The 22,889-nt window shown below is 39.4% G+C and overlaps 1 protein-coding gene across 6 annotated transcripts in view; it reads right to left on the bottom strand.

Moving 5' to 3' along the window:
* The window catches only part of PIK3R4 (phosphoinositide-3-kinase regulatory subunit 4), a 73,487-nt gene that overhangs the window by 6,538 nt on the left and 44,060 nt on the right, over positions 1–22,889 (bottom strand). For all 6 annotated transcript variants that reach the window (XM_059920356.1, XM_059920357.1, XM_059920358.1 and 3 more), the window contains 3 exons: positions 22,497–22,662; positions 4,648–4,812; positions 727–938 (listed from right to left, as the gene is read on the bottom strand). In XM_059920356.1, coding sequence (XP_059776339.1) covers positions 727–938; positions 4,648–4,812; positions 22,497–22,662 — 543 coding nt within the window. The remainder of the gene's footprint in view (positions 1–726; positions 939–4,647; positions 4,813–22,496; positions 22,663–22,889) is intronic.

Raw genomic sequence — 22,889 nt, 5'->3', positions numbered from 1 at the left:
TTAGGGAATCTAGAAACCAATATTCAAGCGCAGCAGATTATAATTCTTCTGAAAAAGAGTGCCAAGTGGGAATGAATAAGCTCTAGTACCTTCTAAAGCGGCAGGTTCAAAGCCCTAGGAGAGAAGAAGGTGAAACTGAAACAGAGGAAAGCAGCAAGCAAGAGCACAGGGTACATCTTCAGCATTTGAGGAAAGGCGGGCGGGGAGGAATCACAAGGCAAGAAACCACTGTTTAGCTCTTCTCCTGTGCTGGATGCTTTTACCTCACTGAATCCTCAAAGCAGCCCTTGAAAGGATGAGCCCCATTTGAAGATGAGGATACTAAGACCCAAAAGAGTTATAATAAGCAGCTTGCCAGTGGTTAATGGAATTTAAAACCGAGTGTGCCCAAATTCAAATGCTCTCATCCATAAACTAAGCCTGCTGCTTCCCTGGCAGAATAAGAAAATGCCAGCAAATCTGATCACTATAGTGATTATAAAGAGGCTCATTTAAGAACGAAGAGAAAGAGGAAATTGTTTTATGCGTTGGAATATTGATTTCACTCTTTCAAATCTGTTTTTTAATGAAAAAAATAAAATGCAAGTGATTATAACATAATAATTATGGGGAACAAAAAGGAGACGGGGGAAAATTACCAATGAAGAAAAAGGAAAGAGCTTTCCTAAGAAGGCCACTCCAGACAGTAGCATCCAGACCCAGTCAAGGACTTGAAAGGCAGCTCACCGATGCAGAGCCAGCACTGGTGGATGTCCACAGCAAAGGAAGTGATGAGGCCTGACTTAAGATCGTGCCTCAGCGTCCAGGCATTGCTGGAAGACCTGAGGTCCCAGCCCACCAGAGCGCCGTTCACAGTGGCGTAGGCCAGCACAGACTGCGCCCCGGAGTTGAAGTGATGCATGTCCACCACACAGCCGTCCTCTTTCTGGTCTAGGACTCTAAGGAGACACACATCAAAAGGCAAAGACTTTTCCAGTCACTAAAAACACCGTACCCTTCTCCACTGAAGATGAATCTATATTCTAACCATGGTCAAGAAATAAAAACTCTGTGACCCATAAGACAATGATAGCTGACCATTTTTTAAAAATTATTTTAGAACTACAGAAGAGTTGCAAAAATAGTACACAGACTTCGTATATCCTTCGCTCACCTTCCCCTCGTGCTAACACTTTACATAAACATAGACCATTTATCAAAACTAAGAAATTGACCTTGGTACAGTACCCATAAGGTACAAAACATGGTTGGATTTCACCAGTTTTCCCACTGGTGACCTAACCGCTCCAGACCAAGACACCGCCTGGCATCTAGCTGCCACGTTTCCTTCGTCTCCTCCACCTATGACAGCGCCTCAGTCTGTCCTTTCACGACCTTGACATTTCTGAATGTCATGTCACGTGTTCTCACAGAGTTGGTGCCTTACTGGGAGGGAGCCCACACGTGTGACGTGCCCGTCTCAGTGCACAGACGGGAGCACCTGACGTCAGCACGTGATGCCGGTGATGTCCACCTGGATCATGTGGCTAAGGTGGCGCCTGGCAGGACCCTCCACTGTAAACTTATTATTTTTTATTTTTCCATTTATAACTACTCTATACTTAGGGGAAATGCTTTTCAGACTATGCAAAAACCTGTTTCTGTGTAAACTTTTGTCCACTAATTTTAGGATCTGTGGACAAATCATGCCTGTGGTGTTCTATTTCCCTTGGTCCTTCTACGCTTATTAGAATTCTTCTCTACGGAAAAGCTGTCACTTCTCTGTCAGCTCGTCTCCGTCAGTATGGACTTGTGGACATTTATTTTATCCTCTGAGTTATGACCCAACACGGTCGTTGCCTCTTGTTGTTCAGCTTGCTCCAAGTCTGGCCATGGGACACTCTGTCAGGCTGGCTCAAATGCCCTTGCAATGTGCTCTTACTGACCAATTCCTAACCTTCTGGTATCACAGGATGCTCCAGACGCATCTTGTGTCTTCCCTGCCCAGGCTCTGGAATCAACGAGTTTTTCAAGGAGTCCTGGTTCCTTTTATTAGAGAATGGCATTTAAAACCTAGGTCTGTGAGCTAAGTGTTCATCGCTATGGGGGTGCCCCTGTGTCTAGTCCCTCTCAACGGCCAGAGCTAGGAAATATATTCTGTATACAACACTCATGCACACAGACCCATCTCTATTTCTGTATCTATTTGTGTGTGTCTACATGTACGTGTGTGTATATATACATGTGTATACACATACACAAAGATGTATGTCATGAGTCATACTGATATCGAGTCCATACCGATATCTATCCAGCACCAGGCTTCATTCCAGCCAGCCCCCTTTCCTTGTTTGTAATTCCTTTCCTCCAGTGAGAAACCTGGCTCACATTATCTACAATACGTTTACTTATTTATTCAACCCTAGTGTACAAATAAAGTCATTTTGGAATTATTAAACCACACCCCTGTGAAAAACCACCAACTAGAATACAACGTTTGAGCTCAGCTCCTTTTGTCATTAGCCTGCAGTTTTCCCAAGTTGTTCAGCTGCCTCCTTGATTCCCCTTACTCTTCCACGTGACTATGTGATTCACCTGTACAACAGTTAGACTGACTGCCGTAGGCTGCACTCTACCTCTCCCTCAATATCCTGGTTGCTTTGGGGTTTTTTTAATCTTATATACAGTAAAATTCATTTTGTGGTATACAGTTCTATGCATTATGAGAAATCCATTTCATGTATCTTCTACCACAGAACCATACAGTACAATTCCACACCCCAAAATGTATCTTGTGCAGCCCCTTTGTAGTCACCCCCTACCCCTATCCCCAAGCTGTGGTAACCATGGATCTGTTTTCCTCCCTATAATTTCATGTTTTCCAGAATAGCATATAATTGGAAACACACTATAGCCTTTTAGGTCTGACTTCTTTCATTAGAAAAAAAGGATTTAAGATTTATCAATGTTGCTGCATGAATCCATAGTTTGTTCCCTTTTATTACTAATAATAGTGTAAAAAAACATTATTGATTCCTTTTTAAGTACTGTTCCAATCCTTGGATATACCTATTTTTTTTAAGCGGAGGCATTTTAAAACTAAAAAGAATACCATAAACATACTGGCCAGCCTCCTTGATCAGTACATATCATGCTTTTGCACACGCTACTCTTTCAGCTTTATCAAGGGTCAGCAAACATTTTCTAACACTGACTATATTCCCTAAAGTGATGGTGAAAAGTCCAAATGCCAAATAAATTGTGAAAAGGTGTCATAGATTCTAATTATTCAGAGTCATGACAACAGCTGACCGGACTGAATGAAGGGCCCGTGCCTGGTTTCTTGGGAGCACCCCGCTGTCAGGCAGTGAAAGCTGAGCACCCTGGCACAATCTCCCACTCCAGGGAGTCGGTGTTGCTTACAGTAAAAACTGAACATTCGCAGTGAAAAGTGCTGTCAGCTTAGATGTTCTCCTGCACAAAATGTACACACTGCTGCCAGGGGTCACCACGCCACACATTTTGCCAACAGGTCTTTGTTAATTTACACGGAACTCCATAGGAATGCTGCTCTACGGCCACTCGCTGCTGAAATGACTTTAATTAAAGGTTATTATAATATGTCCTGGACAAAAGCTACCCAAGTCTGTTTAGTGAATGTGTTAAAAATAACATATTTTAATTTGCAAAGGCAAAACAAAGTAATGAACAAACAATAAAACAATACAAATAATAAAATCCCAGGTGACCCAACAATCACCCTTTTCTGCCTTAGCTACCCAATGGACGTGACTTATAATCCACTTAAACTGTAAGCATCTGTTCATTCTGCTTGCTTCCTGTGGGTCCACCACTATGTCTGCCCCACGCTACTCAACTACTCTGCTTTGGCTACATCTGGTGTCACCCCCTCCAGGCCTTCTTCCTTATCCACCTGCAAGCTGGCCCCCCATCCCTGTCACAGGGCACACTGTCACACTGCACTGAAATCATCTGTTCACTGGTCTGTCTCTCCCACTAGACTATGGTTTCTTAGAGAGTACAACACATCTTATTCGTTTCTGGAATTTTCATTGTGCAGCACAAACTAGTCAGTTGAAAAATTATTCTGCTTGATCTTAAATATCTTACCTTGCATGTGTTTAATCTACAGGCAACCACAATTTATAAGAAATGGAGGAAATTCTCAAATAAAACCAGCCAGGACCTTGTTTTTAAAATGATAAGCAAATCATCTGACTAAAACCTCTGCTCTGTGCTCCCTTCACCTCCAGAGGTTTTAATGCCAAGTAACAAAATGCTGACAACACTTGAATTTTCTTTAATGAAGAACACTCACATTTTGAAATCAGCCAGCCAGAGTTGAGACAGAAGATGTAACTGATAATTAGGTTATTCAGACAGATTCCAGACTGGGATGGGCCACAAGTTCAAAGCTGCCCTTCTGACCTTTTGACAAATTGGCAGAAAGTAATAGGCAGACATAGTTTCCTGAAACTATGTGTGATAGATTTGAGTTGGAAAAACAATTTTATTTATTTCATGTGCTTAAAAAAAGAAGTACATTCTCATAGGTCCTCAGTTGATCCAAACTGTATTAGAGAGGGAGGGTTAAATTATCACAGTACACTAAATGCAGTTTAAAAAACACAAAAGGTAGACAGATACCTGCTTTGTAGAGGATGAATTTTAGGAGACTTGGGCAGCTTAGAGGCCTCAATTCCAAGAAGCTGGACAGCACCATTATCAGACGCTATGGCTAAGTAGTGGGAACCCTGGCAGAATGTGAGTGTCTTGACACGTCCCCCTATTCGGCTATACGTAAGAATAGACCTGCACAAAAGAAAAGTAAGACTGCATTTCTGAAAAGCCACAAGAGTATTATTATTGCTGATATTAAATAACCACATGACTATTAACAAACAAAAAGTACTACTCTTGAGGTCTGTTTCACTCCTTGACCTCATAACAAAAACAATAATCCCCCTCAAAAGCACTGGTACAAAAATCACCTTTTCTTCTGATATTTTTTAATGGCCATCTTCACACACTTCTCTCCGATCACAGAAAGACTGTCCATCCTCCTTTCCAGCTGGAACTCCCATAGTTGTGGCCCTGACCCAGTTCTCCTTCCTCTCTGCAATTCCTAAGCCCTACTCTTACCCCTGCAGTTATTTTATAATCCCTCAGATGCAGCCTGGCACAGCAGGAAAGGCACTGGCTTTGGAATCAAAGGGCTGAGTTCCACTTCTGACGACCCAAATGATCTAGGTCAAGCCATTAACCTGCTCTGCATTTCAGTTTACTCATTTATAAAACAAAGACTGCCCAATTTATGCAACTGGGACACAGTGTAAATAACATGTCATAAAACATTCATTAATGCACAATATTATTATAATATTCAGTCTCTCCCACACACATTGACCTCTCAAGCTGCCTATCCTCCTTCTTTAAGTTCACTGCCAAACTTCTTGACCATGACCTACACGGGGTGCCTGCCTCCCATCACCACAAAGTCCCTCCTTCATTGCCCTCCGCAAGGGCTGCATACTCAGCCTTCTAAGGGGCCATTCCCCTAAAAGGTCACAAGCCCCTAATCACCAAATTTATTCATCTCTATCTTTTGTAATTTATTTAATTTTATTATACAAATTAACACATATTAAATATACAAAAATTATTGAAATACAGAAAAAAATACAGAAAAGTAAAACCATAATTCTACCACCCAGAGAGGAACACTATTGACATTTTCTTATATATCCTTCCCGAGTTTTCTATGCATATTACAATATATTCATATTTGCTTTTCAAATTAATATGGAATCATATTTTATATATTTTTAATTAATCATGCCTCTCTAGTTCACTTTTTGTTAATAGAAGCTTTGCTGAAATACAATTTGAATACCATAAAGTATAACATTTTAAAGTGTATAATTCAGTGACTTATGTAGCACTCATCAGTATTTCATCCCTTTTTGTGGCTAAGTAATATTCCAGTGTATGGATACACCACATTTGTTTATCTGTTCAGTAGCTGATAGACATTCTGGTTTCCACTTTTTGGCTTTTATGAATAATGCTACTATGAACACTCGTTTATAGATTTTCATGTGAACAAATGTTTTCAACTCTCTTGGGTTTATACCTAGGAATGAAACTGCAGGGTCATAAGTTACATCTATGTTTAGCATTTGAGAAACTGCCAACTTTTTTCCAAAGTTGCTGCATCATTTTACATTCCTACCAGCAATGTACAAAGGTGCCAATTTCTCCACATCCTCTCCAGCAGTTATTGTCTTTTTGATTATAGCATTCTAGTGGGTGTGACGTGGTAACTCACTGTGGTTTTGATTTACATTTCCCTAATGATGTGGAATATCTTTTTTGTATACATATTGGTCCTATTTGGAGAGAAATCTACAATTACCCCTTTATATTCTTGGGAGAGTGGTTCCAGGACCCCCAGTGGATTCCAAAATCAGTGAATGCTCTACTCCCTTACAGTCAGCCCTCTGTATCCAAGGGTTCCATATCCACAGAAAATATTCTATCCATGGCTGACTGAATCTACAGAACCCACAGGTATGAAGGACCGACACTATCTGAATCCTCTGCTTTTTAATTGAGTTGTTTTTTTATTGTTGAGTTAAAAGAGCTCTTTACCTATTCAGGGCACTTAAACATATGATTTTAAAATATTTATCTCATTCTGTGGGCTTTCCTTTCGCTTTCTTGACAGTATCCTTTGAAGCACAAATGTTTACAATTTTGATGAAGTCACATCTATTTTTTGTCACTTGTGCTTTTTGATGGTATATTTCAGAAACTCTTGCCTAATCCAAGGTCATGAAGAACTACATGCTTATGTTTTCTTCAGTTTTATAGTTTAGCTCTTACATTTAGGTCCATGATCCATTTTGAAAAATTCTCTGCAAACTCATTCTTTTGCACGTGGCTGCCCAGTCATCACTGCACCAGCTTTTCAGGCTATTCTATCCCCCATTCAACTGTCCTGGCACCCTTCTCAGAAAACAATGACCATAAATGCACTTCTGCATGTCAGTTCTAGCCCACTGATTAATATATTTATCCTTATGCCAGTAATACAGTGTCCTGACTGCTGTAGCTTCATAGCAAATCTGGAAGTGTGAGTTCTCAAACTTGGTTCTTTCCTAAATTTTACGACTGTTTTGGCTATTTAAGTCCTTTGCATTTCTTTATGAATTGTAGGATCAGAATGTCAATTTCTGCAGAACGAGGCAGCTGGAAATTTCATACGGATTTCACAGAATCTGAAGATCAATTGGGATGTCTCTCCACTTATTTAGGTCTTCTATAATTTCTTTTTTTTTATATCACTTCTTTCAATGATGTTTTACAGTTTTCACTATTCAAGTCTTGTACTATTTTGTTAAATTGATTCCTCAGTACTTTATTCTTTCTGATGCCACCGTAAATGGATGTGTTTCTTTTATTTCATCTTTGGATTGTTCAGTTAGCAAACAGAAATCCAATTGAGTTTTGTACACATAAACACAAGATAATCTTCTATTCTGCAACTTTGTGGAACTCATGTTAGTTCAAACAGGTTTTTCTCTTTTTTTTAACATCTTTATTGGAGTGTAATTACTTTACAATGTTGTGTTAGTTTCTGCTGTATAACAAAGTGAATCAGCTATATGTATACATATATCCCCATATCCTCTCCCTCTTGCGTCTCCCTCCCACCCTCCATATTCCACCCTTGTAGGCGGTCACAAAGCACAGTGCTGATTTCCCTGTGCTATGCAGCTGCTTCCCACTAGCTATCTATTTTACACTTGGTAGTGTATATATGTCAACGCTACTCTCTCACTTCATCCCAGCTTACCCCTCACCCTCTCCGTGTCCTCAAGACCATTCTCTACATCTGCGTCTTTATTCCTGTCCTGACCCTAGGTTCGTCAGAACCTTTTTTTTTTTTTAGATTCCATATATATGTGTTAGCATACGGTATTTGTTTTTCTCTTTCTTACTTCACTCTGTATGACAGACTCTAGGTCCATTCACCTCACTACAAGTAACTCAATTTCATTTCTTTTTATGGCTAATATTCCACTGTATATATATGCAACATCTTCTTTATCCATCAGTCGATGGACATTTAGGTTGCTTCCATGTCCTGGCTATTGTAAATAGTGCTGCAATGAACATGGTGGTTTTGGATTATGGTTTTGTCAGGGTATATGCCCACTAGAGGCATTGCTGGGTCATATGGTAGCTCTACTTTTAGTTTTTTAAGGAACCTCCATACTGTTCTCCATAGTGGCTGTATCAATTTACATTCCCACCAACAGTGCAAGAGGGTTCCCTTTTCTCCACACCATCTCCAGCATTTATTGTTTGTAGATTTTTTTGATAATGGCCATTCTGACTGGTGCGAGGTAATACCTCACTGTAGTTCGGATTTTCATTTCCCTAATGATTAGTGATGTTGAGCATCCTTTCATGTGTTTGTTGGCAAACTGTATATCTTCTTTGGAGAAATGTCTATTTAGGTCTTCTGCCCATTTTGTGATTAGGTTATTCGTTTTTTTGATATTGAGCTGCATGAGCTGCTTGTATACTTCGGAGATTAATCCTTTGTCAGTTGCTTCACTTGCAAATGTTTTCTCCCATTCTGAGGGTTGTCTTTTCATCTTCTTTATGGTTTCCTTTGCTGTGCGAAAGCTTTTAACTTTCATTAGGTCCCATTTGTTTATTTTTCTTTTTATTTCCATTTCTCTAGGAGGTGGGTCAGAAAGGATCTTGCTGTGATTTATGTGATAGGGTGTTCTGCCTGTGTTTTCCTCTAAGAGTTTGATAGTGTCTGGCCTTACATTTAGGTCTTTAATCCATTTTGAGTTTATTTTTCTATACGGTGTTAGGGAGTGTTCTAAGTTCATTCTTTTACAGCTGTCCAGTATTCCCAGCACAACTTACTGAAGAGGCTGTCTTTTCTCCACTGTACATTCTTGCCTCCTCTATTAAAGATAAGGTGACCATGTGCATGGGTTTATCTCTGGGCTTTCTATCCTCTTCCATTGATCTATATTTCTATTTTCGTGCCAGTACCATGTTGCCTTGATTACTTTAGCTTTGTACTATAGTCTGAAGTCAGGGAGCCTGATTCCTCCAGCTCCGATTTTCTTTCTCAAGATTGCTTTGGTTATTCAGGGTCTTTTGTGTTTCCATAAAAATTGCGAAATTTTTTGTTCTAGTTCTGTGAAAAATGCCATTGGTACTTTGATAGGGATTGCATTGAATCTGTACATTGCTTTGTGTAGTACAGTCATTTTCACAATGTTGATTCTTCCAATCCAAGAACATGGTATATCTCTCCATCTGTTGGTATCGCCTTTAATTTCTTTCATCAGTGTCTATTTTTTCTGCATACAGGTCTTTTGTCTCCTTAGGTAGGTTTATTACCAGGTATTTTATTCTTTTTGTTGCAAAGGTAAATGGGAGTGTCTCCTTAATTTCTCTTTCAGATTTTTCATCATTAGTGTATAGGAATGCAAGAGATTTCTGTGCATTAACTTTGTATCCTGCTACTCTACCAAATTCATTGATTAGCTATAGTAGTTTTCTGCTGGCATCTTTAGGATTCTCTATGTATAGTATCATGTCATCTGCAAACAGTGACAGTTTTACTTCTTCTATTCCAATTTGGATTCCTTTTATTTCTTTTTCTTCTCTGATTGCTGTGGCTAAAAATTCCAAAACTGTGTTGAATAATAGTGGTGAGAGTGGGCAACCTTGTTTTGTTCCTGATCGTAGAGAAAATGGTTTCAGTTTTCCACCACTGAGAACAATGTTGGCTGTGGGTTTGTCATATACGGCCTTTATTATGTTGAGGTAGGTTCCCTTTATGCCTACTTTCTGGAGAGTTTTTATCATAAATGGGTGTTGAATTTTGTCAAAAGCTTTTTCTTCACCTACTGAGATTATCATATGGTTTTTTGCTCCTTCAATTTGTTAATATGGTTTATCACATTGATTGATTTTCGTATATTGAAGAATCCTTACATTACTGGGATGATAAACCCCACTTGATCGTGGTGTATGACCCTTTTAATGTGCTGTTGGATTCTGTTCGCCAGTATTTTGTTGAGAATCTTTGCATCTATGTTCATCAGTGGTATTGGCCTGTAGTTTTCTTTTCTTGTGACATCTTTATCTGGTTTTGGTATCAGGGTGGTGGTGGCCTTGTAGAATGAGTTTGGGAGTGCTCCTCCCTCTGCTATATTTTGGAAGAGTTTGAGAAGAACAGATGTTAGCTCTTCTCTAAATATTTGATAGAATTCGCCTGTGAAGTCACCTGGTCCTGGGCTTTTGTTTGTTGGAAGATTTTTAATCACAGTCTCAATTCAGTGCTTGAGATTGGTCTGTTGATATTTTCTATTTCTTCCTGGTTCTGTCTCGGAAGGTTGTGCTTTTCTAAGAATTTGTCCATTTCTTCCAGGTTATCAATTTTATGGGCATATAGTTGCTTATAGTAATCTCTCATGCCCCTTTGTATTTCTGCAATGTCAGTTGTTACTTCTCCTTTTTCATTTCTAATTCTGTTGATCCGAGTCCTCTCCCTTTTTTTTCTTGACGAGTCTGGCTAACGGTATATCAATTTGGTTTATCTTCTCAAAGAACCAGTGTTTAGTTTTATTGATCTTTGCTACTGTTTCCTTCATTTCTTTTTCATTTATTTCTGATCTGATCTTTATGATTTCTTTCCTTCTGCTAACATTGGGGTTTTTTTGTTCTTCTTTCTCTAGTTCCTTTAGGTGTAAGGTTAGGTTGTTTGAGATGTTTCTTATTTCTTGAGGTAGGATTGTATTGCTATAAACTTCTCCCTTAGAACTGCTTTTGCTGCATCCCATAGGTTTTGGGTCGTTGTGTTTTCATTGCCATCTGTTTCTAGGTGTTTTTTGATTTCCTCTTTGAGTTCTTCAGTGATCTCTTGATTATTTAGTAGTGTATTGTTTAGCCTCCATGTGTTTGTATTTTTTACAGATTTTTTCCTGTGACTGATATCTAGTCTCATAGCATTGTGGTTGGAAAAGGTACTTGATACGATTTCAATTTTCTTAAATTTACCAAAGCTTGATTTGTGACCCAATATATGATCTATCCTGGAGAATGTTCCAAGAGCACTTGAGAAGAAAGTGTATTCTGTTGTTTTTTGATGGAATGTCCTATAAATGTCAATTAAGTCCATCTTGTTTAATGTATCATTTAAAGCTTGTGTTTCTTTATTTTCATTTTGGATGATCTGTCCATTGGTGAAAGTGGGGTGTTAAAGTCCCCTAATATGATTGTGTTACTGTCAATTTCCCCTTTTATGGCTGTTAGTATTTGCCTTATGTATTGAGGTGCTCCTATGTTGGGTGCATAAATATTTACAATTGTTATATCTTCTTCTTGGATTGATCCCTTGATCATTATGTAGTGTCCTTCTTTGTCTCTTGTAATAGTCTTTATTTTAAAGTCTATTTTGTCTGATATGAGAATTGCTACTCCAGCTTTCTTTTGATTTCCATTTGCATGGGATATCTTTTTCCATGCCCTCACTTTCAGTGTGTATGGGTCCCTAGGTCTGAAGTGGGTCTCTTGTAGACAACATATATATGGGTTTTGTTTTTGTATCCATTCAGCCTGTCTATGTCTTTTGGTTGGAGCATTTAATCCATTTATATTAAGGTAATTAGCGATACGTATGTTCCTATTACCATTTTCGTAATTGTTCTGGGTCTCTTTTTGTAGATCTTTTCCTTCTCTTGTGTTTCCTGCCTAGAGAACTTCCTTTAGCATTTGTTGTAAAGCTGGTTTGGTGGTGCTGTATTCCCTTAACGTTTGCTTGTCTGTAAAGCTTTTAATTTCTCCAACGAATCTGAATGAGATCCTTGCTGGGTAGAGTACTCTTGGTTGTAGGTTTTTTCCTTTCATCATTTTAAATATGTCCTGCCACTCCCTTCTGGCTTGCAGAGTTTCAACTGACAGATCAGCTATTAACTTTACAGGGATTCCCCCTGGTATGTTATTTGTTGCTTTTCCCTTGCTGCTTTTAATATTTTTTCTTTGTATTTAATTTTTGATAGTTTGATTACTATGTGTCTTGGCATCTTTCTCCTTGGATTTATCCAAGGGGAAGTATGGGACTCTCTGTTCTTCCTGGACTTGACTATTTCCTTTCCTATGTTAGGGAAGTTTGCAACTATAATCTCTTCAAATATTTTCTCAGTCCCTTTCTTTTTCTCTTATTCTTCTGGGACCCGTAGAATTCGAATGTTGGTACATTTAATGTTGTCCCAGAGGTCTCTGAGACTGTCCTCAATTCTTTTCATTCTTTTTTCTTTATTCTGCTCTGCAGTAGTTATTTCCACTCTTTTATCTTCCAGGTCACTTATCCATTCTTCTGCCTCAGTTATTCTGCTATTGAGTCCTTCTAGAGAATTTTAAATTTCATGTATTGTGTTGTTCATCATTGTTTGTTTGCTCTTTAGTTCTTCTAGGTCCTTGTTAAACGTTTCTTGTATTTTCTCCATTCTATTTCCAAGATTTTGGATCATCTTTACTATCATTACTCTGAATTCTTTTTCAGGTAGACTGCCTATTTCGTTTTCATTTGTTTGATCTGGTGGGTTTTTACCTTGCTCCTTCATCTGCTGCGTATTTGTCTGTCTTCTTATTTTGTCTAACTTACTGTGTTTGCGGTTTCATTTTCGCAGGCTGCAGGTTCGTAGTTCCCATTGTTTTTGGTGTCTGCCCCCAGTGGGTGAGGTTGGTTCAGTGGCTTGTGTAGGCCTCCTGGTGGAGGGGACTGGTGCCTGTGTTCTGGTGGATGGGGCTGGATCTTGTCTTTCTGGTGGGCAGGGCTGCATCCAGTGGTGTGTTTTGTGGTGTCTGTGAACTTAGTATGATTTTAGGCAACCTCTCTGCTAATGGGTGAAGTTGTGTTCCTGTCTTGCTAGTTGTTTGGCATGGGGCGTCCAGCACTGGAGCTTGCTGGCCATTGGGTGGAGCTGGGTCTTAGCGTTGAGATGGAGATCTCTGGGAGAACTCTCGCCTATTGATATTACATGGGGCTGGGAGGTCTCTGGTGGTCCAATGTCCTGAACTCAGCTCTCCCACCTCAGAGGCTAAGGCCTGACACCAGGCTGGAGCACCAAAACCCTGTCAGCCACATGGCTCAGAAGAAAAGGGAGAAAAAAAGAAAGAAAAAAAATTAAAAATAAATAAAAAAAATTAATAAAATTAAAATATTTTTTTAAAATACAAAAAATAGAGCAACCAAACCAATAACCAAATCCACCAATGATAACAAGCGCTAAAGACTAAACTAAGATAAATGTAAGAATCAGAAACAAATCAGTCACAGACAGCAAACCCCAAGTCTACAGTTGCTCACAAAGTCCACCAATTTGGGGATGATTTGTTGTCTATTCAGATATTCCGCAGATGCAGGGTACATCAAGTTGATTGTGGGCATTTAATCCGCTGCTCCTGAGGCTGCACGGAGAGATTTCCCTTTCTCTTCTTTGTTCGCACAGCTCCCGGGGTTCCACTTTGCATTTGGCCCCACCTCTGTGTGTAGGTCGCCCTCAGGCATGTGTTCCCACCCAGAGAGAAGGGGGTTAAAGCAGTGGCTGATTAGGGGACACTTGCTCATTCAGGCCAGGGGGAGGGAGGGGTACAGTAGTTATAATTGGAATGCGGGGTGAGCCTGTGGCGGCAGAGACCAGCATGATGTTGCAACAGCCTGAGGCGCACCATGTGTTCTCCTGGGGAAGTTGTCCCTGGATCACGGGACCCTGGCAGTGGCGGGCTGCACAGGCTCCCCGGAGAGTGTGGATAGTGACCTGTGCTTGCACACAGGATTCTTGGTGGCTGCAGCAGCAGCGTTAGCAGTTCATGCCTGTCTCTGGGGTCCCAGCTGATAGCTGCGGCTCATGCCCATCTCTGGAGCTCATTTAAGCGGTGCTCTGCCTTCTGTGGGCAGACAGGGGAGGAATCCACTCTCCTCCCGCACCCCAAAACAATGGTCTCTTACCTCTTAGTCAGGTCCAGACTTTTTCCCAGACTCCCTCCCGGCTAGCTGTGGCACACTAGCCCCCTTCAGGCTGTCTTCACGCAGCCAACCCCAGTCCTCTCCCTGGTGTCTGACCTCCAAAGCTGGAGCCTCAGCTCCCAGCCCCACCCGCCCCGGCAGGTGAGCAGACAAGTCTCTCAGGCTGGTGAGTGCTCGTTGGCACCGATCCTCTGTGTGGGAATCTCTCCGCTTTGACATCTGCACCCCTATTGCTGTGCTCTCCTCCATAGCTACGAAGTTTCCCCCCCGCCCAGCCCCCATCTCCACCAGTGAAGGGTTTTCCTAGTGTGTGGCAACTTTTCCTCCTTCACAGCTCCCTCCCAGTGGTGCAGGTCCTGACCCTATTCTTTTGTCTGTTTTTTCTTTTTCTTTTGCCCTACGCAGGTATATGGGGATTTTCTTGCCTTTTGGGAAGTCTTAGGTCTTCTGCCAGCGTTCAGTAGGTGTTCTGTAGGAGTTGTTCCACATGTAGATGTATCTTTGATGTATTTGTGGGGAGGAGGGTGATCTCCACGTCTTACTCCTCTGCCATCTTGAAGGTCCCTCCGTTTTTTCTTTTTATTGCTTAAGACAGTCTATATACAGGATCATACTGTCAGCTAATAGTTTTACTGCTTCCTTTCCAATCTGCATGCCTTATATTTCTTTTCCTTATCTAACTGTCCCACCAAGAACCTCCAGTACAATGCTGAATGAAAGCAGTGAGAGTGGACATTCTTATCTGGCTCACCTTAGGGGAAAGCTTTCAGTCTTTCACCGTCAAGTATGATGTTATCGGGCTTTTCATAGATGTCCTTATCAGTACTCATCTGTAACTAGTTTGTTGAATTGTTTTTAATCATAAAAGGGTGTTAGATTTTACCAAATGTTTTCTGAGAGTCTTTTGAGATCATATGTGGTCTTCATCCTTTACTCTATTAATATGATATATTCACTGATTGATTTTCATATGTTGAAAAGGGTTTGCATTCTTGGGATAATCGGCACTTGGTCATGGTATATAATCCTTTATTATGTTGAATTCAGTTTACTAGTATTTTGTTGAGGATTTTAATGCCCATATTAACTATGGGTCTTGGTCTGCTGTTTTCTTGTGATATATTTGTCTGGTTGTGGTATCAGGGTAACACTGGCCTTATAGAATGATTTAGGAAATGTTCCCTCATCTATTTTTTGAAAAAGTTTTTGAAGGATGGGTGTTAATTCATGAAGCATTTGGTAGAATTCACCATGAAGCCATCTCAGCCTGGGTTTTTCTTTGTGGGAAGTTTTTCTTTTACTTACTAATTTAATCTTTTGTTTTAGGTCTATCCCGAATTTCTATTTGTTCTTGATTCACTTTTGACAGGTTGTATCTCTCTAGGAATCTAATCTGTCCATTTCATCTAGGTCATTTAATTTGTTGGCATACAGCTGTTCGTAGTATTCCTCGGTGCTCCATAGTAGTGTACTCAACAGTAACATCCCCTCTTCCATTACTAATTTTAATAATTTGAGTCCTCTCCCTTTTTTTAATTGGTTATTGTAGAAAAGCTTTGTTAATTTTGATCTTCCCAAAGAACTTTTGCTTTTGTTGGTTTTTCACCTTTATTTTCTATTCCCTATTTCATTTGTTTCCTCTTTAGTCTTTATGATTTCCTTCCTTCTACTTGCTTTGGGTTTACTTTGCTCTTCTTTTTCTAGATTTTTAAGGTTAAGGCTAAGTTACTGATTTATGATCTTTCTTCTCTTTAAATACAGATGTGTACAGATATAAATTTCTCTTTGAACACTCCTTTAACTGCATCCCTAAGTTTTGGTACGCTGTGTTTTCATTTTCAATCATCTCAAAATATTCTCTAGTTTCCCTTTGAACCACTGCTTATTTTGCCATGTGTTGCTTAATCTCCACATACCTGTGAATTTTCCAAACTGCTTTTTGTTACTGATACCTAGTTTCATTCCACTGTGGTTAAAGAACATATATGTTGATATGGCTCAGTGCCTTTAAATTTATTGAAGCTTGTTTTCTGTCCTAGATATGATTTAACCTGGAAGTGTTCCATGTGCCCCTGAGAAGAATGTGTATTCTGCTGTAGTTGGGTGGAGCGTTCTATAGTTTTACGTTAGAGCTGGTGGGTCTGCAGTGTTGTTCAAGTCTTCTACTGCCTTGTTGATTCATCTATAATGAAAGCAGAGTACTGAAGTCTCCAACTATTACTGTTGAATTGTCTATTTTCCCCTTCAATTCTGTCAGTTTTTTCTCCATTCAGGGGCTCTGCTGTCGGTGGCATTTGTTTGTAATTGTTATGTTTTCCTGATGCACTGATGCTTTTGTCATTATAAAATGTCCTTGTCTGTCTCTAGTATCAATTTTTGTGTTAAAATTTATTCTGTCTGATATTAGCATAGCCACTCCAGCTCTCTTTTAGGAACTGTCTGCATGAAGTATCTTTTTCTTCAGTCCTTTTACTCTCACACTGTATCTTTGAATCTAAAGTGTTGTCTCTTGTGGACAACACATAGTCATATCATATTTTGTCATACTTTCTGCCAGCTCTGCTTTTTGACTACATTTAATGGAATTACCAATAAGGTAGGACTTATGTTTGACATTTTGCTATTTGTTTTCTCTGTGTCTTACATGGGTTTTTTTTTTTTTTTTCTGGTTGTTGTTGCTCTTCTATTCCACCACTGCTGTCTTCTTTTGTGTTAAAAAGATATTTTCTAGTACACCATTTTAATTCCCTAGTTTCTTTTACTATGTGTTTTTTGTGTTTTACTAAATGTTTTTAAGTGTTTCTTTTAGTGGTTTCCCTGGGAAATACAATTAACGTCTAAAACCAATCAGATTAATACCAACTTTGCTCCAATATATCTATCTGTTCCCTCCTCCCTTGTCTGTACTATTAATGTAATACAAATTACACCTTTATATATTATAAGCCCATCAACACAGTTTTATAATTATTTCTTTATATAGTCTTCTCTCAAATCAGAGAGCAGGTAAAAAGAGTTACAGAAAAATATAATTTGTACTGTCTTATATTCACTCATGTATCTACCTTTACCCCATGCTCTTTATTTCTTCATGTGGTTCAAGTTAGTCTCATGTCCTTTCCTTTCAGCACAACAGACTCTTTTTAGTGTTTCTTTTAGGGAAAATCTGCTAACAATAAATTCCCTATTTTTATTTAACTTGGAATGTCTTCATTTCTCCTTTGTTTCTGAAAGACAATTCTGCTGGATATAGAATTATTGACAGTCTTTTTCTTTCAAGATTCTGAATACATCATCCCACTGACTTCCAGGCTCCATCATTTTCTGATGGAATGTCAGCTGTTAACCTTACTGAAGATCCCTTGTACGAGATGAGTCACATTTCTCTGCTGCTTCAAAATTTTCTCTGTGTCTTTCATCAATTTGCCTATAATGTCTCTAGTATGGCTCTCTTTGATCTTTATCCTACTTGGAGTTCGTTGGGCTTCTCAGATGTGCAGATTAATGTTTTTTGTCAAATCTGGGGGAGTTTCAAACCACTTTTTCTTCAAATATTCTTTCTGCTCCTTTTTCTCTCTCCTTGCCTTCTGGGACTCCTATCATGCGTATGTTGGTTCCACAGGTCTCTGAGGCTCTGTTCAGTTTTCTTTATTCTTTTTTAGTTTTTATACCTCTGAATGGATGGCAAACTGATCTATCGTGAAGTCCCTGTTTTTTTCTCTTGCCAGTTGAAATCTGCTGTTCAACCCTGAATTTTTCGTTTCAGTTATTATACTTTTCAACTCCAGGATTTCTGTTTATCATTTCTATCCCTTTGACATTATCTATTTGTTGAGACATTTTTCTCATACTTTCCTTTCAACCCTTTAGACATGGTTTCTTCTAATTCTTTGAACATATTTTTAGTCACTAATTTAAAGTCATTGTCTAGTAAGTCCAATGTCTGGGATCAGTGAGGTACTGTCTCTATTACCTGCATTTTTTCCTGTGTATAGGACACACTTTCTGATTTCTTTGCCTGACCTGCAATTTTTGTCCAAAACTGGACATTCTAATTGATATGTATCAACTTCGGAAATAATATACCAATGTTGTTGCTGTTTGCTTAGTGACTTGCCTGGACTAATTCTACAAAGTCTGTATTCTTTCTCATGTGTGGCCACTGAACTCTTTGTTCAGTTAGATTAGTGGTCAGCTAATGACATTTCCTTACATCTCATGAATTGATAAGGGCTCCAGCCTTTGCTGAGGCTCTCTGTGCTCGCTGTGGCACACCTTCAGCAAAGCAGTTTACAACTTGGCCTTATCCTTCATTTCCTGCTTGCACAGAGTCTCAAGGTCAGCCAGAGGTGAGAATCTGGGGTCTCCTCAGTTCTTTCTTGGGCTTGTGCACAACCGTGCAAGTGCATGTGGTCTTACAGATACCCATGAATACATCCAAACTTTTCAAAAGGCCCCTACTGATATCTCACTCTTGCTTTAAAGTTTTTTGTCAGCCTCTTATGAGCTACAACTGGGAATGCCACCTCAGGCAGCTGCAATGTTAAACAAATACCACCAATAATTTCAACAAATGCCCTATGGGTAGAGTTTTTCTCAAAGAACAAGGCAATAGTCAGGTCAAATAAAGATAGGCCCTGATTATGGAGCTTTTCAGCAAACTGGTCAAATAGTGACAATTCTCTGGAGATGGGGCTTTGGGGGAGTTCCAAAGCCATTACGACCCTGCCAGTGGCTACTTAGCTGTTGGTTTTCATAGTTACTATAGTTGTAGGACTATTAGTCTTCAAAGCCATCACAGAGCTTGGTAGTGGGGGATGAAACTGGGGACCACATATATGGTTCACTGTTCTGAGAGTCAGCTGTTCTTCTTGAATAACAATTTTCAGATTGATGTAGGACTTTAATTTCTAGAATTATGAAAAAGTTGATTTTGACAGTTTTTGCCAGTGTTCTCATTGTTTTTATAGAGGAACAGATTTTTTAAAGTCCTTACTCTGTCATTCTAAAAACAGAAACCCTACCTGGGTTCTTAAACCTACTTCTCAAACCTATATTTCCACACACTATATCAATATATTCCATATCAAAAAAATGTATTTCCACAACAATCACTTATTTATCCATTTTCACCCCTATTGCTGAACTTTTGGTTTGCTCCCAGTTTTTTACAATTAAAAAGAAAGCCAATCTGAACAGCCTTAAAACTAAATCTCTCAGTTTATTCTTAGTATCTCCTTAGGATATGTACATCATAAAGGCTTGTAATATATAATGTCCAAAAGCCCTCCAGGGATTATGGATGTATGAACTATACTTCACCAAAGGGCACTGTGTGAGAACACCCAAATGCTTTACTAGGCTTTCATGCCACTTGGCTTTTTTACTGCATTTGAGAGCTATTTATAAGTCCCTTTCTTAAACCCTTTCTTCTGTTGCAGTATGACATAACTTAAATGGTTTCTTCTCCCTTCTTTTCTGACTACTCGCTTCCTGTCCCCAAAATTCAATTTTGTAAAATTCAGGCCTCAGGCCTCCTCAGGTCTTTATAGCCCTTTAGTTCAGGGTAGCGATACCACTCAAAAATTTCAGCTTCCAACACTATCTGTGACTCTAAAATATGTAATCTTAACACTGATAACTTTGTTGCACACGCTTCATATTGTTTCAACTCTTCATTGGGACAAAACTCCTCTTAGATGTTTTACCATCAAATTCGGCAAGTACCAAATACATCAATCTTCCCTAAAATTGAGAAGCTAAATGAGCCAAAAACGGGGTTGCACAAAAAGTGTATACGGAAAATACAGTTTAGAATACTACAAAGGATTAAATTGAAAAAAATCTATGTAAAAGTGTAGAAAAACAGCAATTTTTCAAGAATTAGTCCCCGAGGGACAAACTAAAGGTTTAACTCAAATAAGAAAGAAGAAAATGGCAGAGCCAAGATCCAGATGGCCTAAATCACCAATCCAAATTCAATGAGAAAGTCAGAACTGGAAACTGGGTGGTCAGCCAACATAATGCATAGGGGAAAAGCCTCAGTAGTCAGAATGTACTAGTAGATTTCCTAAGAAAATATAATATCACTTTTGCTGCTCTTTCCCAGCCACCAGCTGCTCCCCACATGGTTCTAGCAATAATAATGGCCTCCTTCTCCCTCATCAGTTCACAAAGGCATGTGATGAGGGCAACACTTTCTCTTCCCTTCCCCTCTTCCCCTCCCTGGACCTAGAATGAAGCACCTCCAAGCCAAGGCCTACTGCAGTCCACAAACAAGAAAGCAGGTGTTACAGCAAAGCAAGAGAGCAGCTGTGGCCAGAGGGAACCCAATCTCCTAATCATCATACAAACTTCCCAAAGACTACAGTTACTGCCAGCTAAATTGCCGCATTTTCTGGTATACCACTGCCTAAAATATGACACTGGGATACAGAAGGCATGGCTCTGTGATAAAGATCATTTGGAATTAACAAGAGAGGTTTCTGCAAAGTTAAGTTTACTCAAGTCAATTAAACTCACCCTCCTAATAAAAGCAATAATGAATGCAACTAATAATGATAGTAACAAAGAACCATTTGGAAAATAATTATCAGAAGAGGTTTTTAAAATATTAATCAAACTGCTAACAATGGTGGGGGAAAATCAAAAGAATGGTTGTAGGCAGGGAGGAGGCAGGGATTTTATGCAAAGGATCACGAGGGTTCGTCCTGGTTACGCCTGTATCTTGAGTGTGGTTTAAGTTGCACAGGTGTGTGTATCTGCTGGAACTCATGGAACGTTTAAGATCTGTGTACTTCACAGCATGTGAATTTTATACCAAAAAAGAAAAGGAGAAATATAAACAAATATTAACAATATGCATGCTGAAGTTTTTAGGGGAAGTCTCCTCATGTCTGCAACTCACTTTGAAACACATTTTTAAAAGATGAATTGATAGGAGGATGGATAATTATATGACATAGCAAATATAGTAAAATTATTAATTATTTAGAATCTTGCAGCAAGCATATGCTTGTTCACTGCAAAACTCAACTTTACTTGAGGTTTGAAAATTTTGTAATAAAATATGGACAAAAAATTGCTACATGGAGCCAGGATTCTTTTACTGGTTTTCGATTTATGTTCTTACTAATGCAATGCCAAGACAGAATGAACATGAAAAAGAATTAAGCATGTTGTAAAAATATAGAGCTCTTTTTAAAAAATAAACAGAACAAAATCATATCAGGTTGGTAAGGGGTAAACTTTTGAATAATTTTAGTTTATCAAAGATATTTTGTTGTTTGACCATTTTGTGGTTAACTCTGGTCAATGAACTGATAAGGAGAAAAGCACCAAAGGTTCCCCACATCTTTTCATGTACATAAGATTCAATTTTGATTTCTAGTAGCTTTCTTTTCAGACCCAGACCAAACTAGGCACAGAACAAATATGAATATCAAGTAGGGAGATAACTATAAAGTTGTACAAACCTAAAATAATTCTTATAATCCCACTTATCATAATCACATCATGCATATTTGAAGAGTCTTAAAGATTTCAATAATTACCTCTCTCTTGACTACTCCAGTGGGTCATGTTACAATATGTGTTGTCCTTACACAGCTGGCCACTCCATCATTTTCCAACTTCTCCCATGCTCATACACCCTCTAACCCATTCAGCAAATCTTGATGGCTCCACCATCAAAACATACCCAGAATCTGATCATTTCCCACTACTTCCCCCTCTCGCTCAATTACAGAAAAAGCCTCCTAATACTTCTGCCCTGCACCTCTTCAGTCTATTCTCAACAAAAGAGCCAGAGTAATTCTGTGGAAGTTTAATTCAGATCATGTTTCTCCACCGATCGGGACCGTCCAAAGGCTCCCATCTCACTCAGAGTCAAAGTCCAAGTCCTTCACAATAGCCTGCAAGGCCCTGTATAATTCGAGCCCTCTGACCCTCTTTCCCGCTCACACAGACCTTTCTGCTCTTCCTCAAACATGCCAAACATCTTTCTGCCTTAGAACCTCTGAAGCCCTTGTGTCTGCTGCCTACAATGCTCTTCCCCAAGACATCCACATGGCATTTTCTCTCACCTTTGTCAGGTCTCTCCTTAAATGACATCTTCTCCGTGAGGCAGCAGATGAGTTCTTTAAACTCTACTCTACCCCACCTACTGCATTCTCTCTCTTTTTTGCTATATTTTTCTCCATAATATATTTTACCACCTAATACACTATATGTTTTACTTATTTACACTGTTTATTGTCTGTCACCTCCCACTAGAAGGAAAGCTCCACAGAACATGTATTTGTGTCCATTTATCATTACTGTATCACTGGTACCTAAAATAGCACCTGTCACGGAATGAGCACTCAATAAATACTTGCAGACTGAATGGATGGATGGTTGGACTCTCCGCCTATGCATAGGTTACCTGGTGGTCGTAGTCTTCCCCTCCATCTTCTGACTGTTCCAGATTTTCACTGTGCCATCATTTGAACATGTGGCAAAAAGTGAATGTTCGTCAGAGACTCTAATGCGATTCACAGCAGATTTGTGTTCATGAAGATGTGCAACTAGTAGCCCCTTAGGCCGCCACCCTAAGGAAAAGCAAAGGAGTGTGTCTTAAGTTGCAGTTTACAAACACAATCTTTCCTTCACTCCCAGCTACAAGCACCAACAGCCAACAGGAGAACAATCGTAAGAATTAAACAAGGGGTCCCAACAGCTAGCCAATTCAGAGTGGCCTACTGGACTATGACAGATACAATTGCCCATGGAGAAAGACACCCATGTTCACATAGCCTTAGAAAGACTGCACTGGGCC

This window comes from Balaenoptera ricei, chromosome 4 (genome assembly GCF_028023285.1).
Source record: "Balaenoptera ricei isolate mBalRic1 chromosome 4, mBalRic1.hap2, whole genome shotgun sequence".
Lineage (NCBI taxonomy): Eukaryota > Metazoa > Chordata > Mammalia > Artiodactyla > Balaenopteridae > Balaenoptera > Balaenoptera ricei.
This window is presented reverse-complemented; position numbering and strand designations above follow the sequence as displayed.